Here is a 2,576-nt window from a genome sequence, read left to right on the forward strand (position 1 = left end):
GGGGGCCGGTTCCCAGCCGTGCCCCCCTCCCCTCCCCACCCCTAATAGCTGTCCTTGGCCCAGGGCCGGCTGCGCTGCCAGTTCCTGTCGTGGTTACGCTCGGTTTGGCGGTCCGGTGTGCCAGGGCCCTGCAGCCCGCTGTTGTGATGCCGGTGGGGCTGGTAGAGGTCAGGATAGGGGTCTGTGTACTCCTCTTCCTCCAGGTGCCGGGAGCTGCGCTGGGACGCAGCCCCCCAGGGCTGGGGTGAGGTCTCCCCCGCCTCGTCTGATGGCATCAGGCTGTCGTGCTCCAGCGGTGAGTGCTCCCCCCGTTCCCCCAGCAGCTGCTGGCTCTGCGGGGAGGGACAGGGCTGCGGGGATGGCACGGGGGGCTGTCACCCCCCCACCCCAGTCTGTGCACTGCTGCTGCCTGTGGGGAGGGTGGGCTCTGGGAGGGAACCTGCAGGCCTGGGAGGCCAGTGGGTGAGGGCACAGCGTGGGGGGCGTGAGGCGGGTGGTGCGTGGCACGCCAGTACACCTCCAGGTACTCGGCCAGGTGCTCGCAGGCATCCTCCAGCTGGTTCTCATCCAGGATGACATCAAAGAGCTCCTGGGGGACAGGCAAGAGGGGTCAGGAGTGACTCGGGGAACACCCCCACGCAGCATCCCCAGGGCAGAGGGACTTGCTGGCTCACCGGGGGACACTGCACCAGCTTGTCGGCCGCCATCATCTGCACGTTAAGGTGCTTCACCTGGGACTTGCCACGGGATTTGATGAGCCGCTGCAGGACCTGGGGAGGGGAGAGGAGAGTGATGGCACTGCAGGGGGCAGCCCAACCCACCCCCACCCCCCGAACCGTGGTCACCCCTCACCTTGGGCGAGGACACCTTGACATAGACGATGATGGGTGCCAGAGAGGTCTTGGCCAGCTGGGCTGGGTGGTTGATGGTGTCGGCGTCCAGCACCACCAGCTGCAGGGACTTGGCCAGCTCAAAGATGCGCTCGATCTCACTCTGCACCTCAGCTGGGGAGACATGGGGGGGACGTGTTAGGCCAGGCTGGCCCTTCCCAGGGGGGGGATGTCCCTTCACCCCAGGGCACTCCCAGCCCCTCACCAATGCTGGAGCGGGTGGTGGAGCGCTCCAGGATGGCCTGCTTGCCCAGGTTGTTGAGGATGGAGCGCTTGGCCAGGGAGAGGTCAGCTGTGATGTGGGTGATGGAGATCCTGGGAGGCAGAGGGACAGCGGTAGGGACCTGGGTACCCCCCTGGGCCATGACTGTGGGACCTGGTGGGGGGGAGGTCTCACCTGCCATCGAATCTGTGCTTGAGGAAGTCGAAGAGGGCTTTCTGCATCATGTCGGTGACCTGCCGGCGGGGCCACCAGCCCGGTGAGCCCATGGTGAGCTGGCAGCAGATGGCACCGGCAGGGAGGTGGCAGCCACCCGGCCCCCTGCCAGCAGCCCTTGGCCCTGCCATCTGCCCGCCACCAGCACGGGATGGGCAGGGAGGGGACGAGGGGTGCAGGCCACCACCCTGGGAGTGCAGTGAACCCCCCACACACACCATGCAGCCCCCTTGTACCTCATATCCTTTCAGTGAGGGCCCCACCAGCACCACAGGCCGCATGGAGGGGACCACGTCGTAGGGCGGGATGTGCTGTGTCTGCAGGGGGGACATGGGGAGGCATCAGTGCCCTACACTCCCACTCGCAGAGAGAAAGGGGTCATCGAGCCTATTGCAGAGAACCCCGGCATCCTGGAGCCCCCCAGCCCCGTAACCAGGGGCAGAGGGGGGGTCTCTGCCCCGACCTATGCTTGGCCCTACCTGCAGCCCCCTGCCCGGGGCGCAGCCCTGCCCCAGCGACTCACCTGCTTCTGCTTCTGCTTAGCTTGGGGAGAAGAGAGAAGAGACAGAGGTTGGTGTCAGCGAAGTGGGGACCACCGCTATGACCCCCCCCAGACCCCTCTGGGTCAGGATCTGCCCTTACCTAAGGAGGGGGGAGGCGATCGCCGGTTCCCACTGTCGCCGAGGCCAGAGGCATTGCCAGCTCTCCTGGGGGACGAGGGGTTGAGCAAGCATTGGGGGGCTCGGGGGGGACCCAGGGGGGCTGGCAGGGGATGATCCCTACCTGGCTTTCTGCTCCTGCTTGAGCCTCATGGCTTCCAGGCGCTGGGGGCTGGGGATGAAGGCGATGTCCCCCCCCTCCTTCACTAGGCGACCAATCCACCAGTCATTGCTGTATTTCTGGGCAAGGACAGGGCAGAGTTTAGGCCAGAGGGGGGTGTGCATCCCTTGGCCTTGACCCCCCTGCCCAGCACCCCAACTTACCTCCTTGATGTGCAGGAAATCTTTGGCTTCAAAGTTGATGGCGGCTCCCTGCACTGGGCACTCCTCATCCAGCGCCCCGCAGTAGCTGACATTGGTGCGCACGGCAAAGGCGACTGGCTTGTGCTGGGGATGGCAGCGTGGGGAGAGGGTGTCAGCGCCCCCGGGCCCCCCCAGTTCCCCCCAGGGCCGTGCCCTGTGTCCTGTTCCCCCCCCCTCCCCCCATCCCGGTACCCTGGCCCTCTCCAGCCGCTGCCGGGGCCTGCTGCA

At 66.6% G+C, this 2,576-nt stretch overlaps 1 protein-coding gene across 1 annotated transcript in view; it reads right to left on the bottom strand.

The window, feature by feature from the left end:
* Positions 1-41: 41 nt before the first annotated feature.
* The window catches only part of CACNB3 (calcium channel, voltage-dependent, beta 3 subunit), a 6,559-nt gene continuing 4,024 nt past the window's right edge, over positions 42-2,576 (bottom strand). The window contains exons 2-13 of the mRNA XM_009883194.1: positions 2,541-2,571; positions 2,310-2,432; positions 2,110-2,225; positions 1,969-2,033; positions 1,850-1,869; positions 1,563-1,643; positions 1,288-1,346; positions 1,096-1,205; positions 853-1,004; positions 675-770; positions 440-589; positions 42-332 (exon numbers count right to left, since the gene is read on the bottom strand). Of these exons, the coding sequence (XP_009881496.1) occupies positions 42-332; positions 440-589; positions 675-770; positions 853-1,004; positions 1,096-1,205; positions 1,288-1,346; positions 1,563-1,643; positions 1,850-1,869; positions 1,969-2,033; positions 2,110-2,225; positions 2,310-2,432; positions 2,541-2,571 (1,294 nt within the window). The remainder of the gene's footprint in view (positions 333-439; positions 590-674; positions 771-852; positions 1,005-1,095; positions 1,206-1,287; positions 1,347-1,562; positions 1,644-1,849; positions 1,870-1,968; positions 2,034-2,109; positions 2,226-2,309; positions 2,433-2,540; positions 2,572-2,576) is intronic.

The sequence above is a fragment of the Charadrius vociferus genome, unplaced genomic scaffold (genome assembly GCF_000708025.1).
Source record: "Charadrius vociferus isolate BGI_N301 unplaced genomic scaffold, ASM70802v2 scaffold564, whole genome shotgun sequence".
In the NCBI taxonomy this organism is placed as follows: Eukaryota; Metazoa; Chordata; class Aves; order Charadriiformes; family Charadriidae; genus Charadrius; species Charadrius vociferus.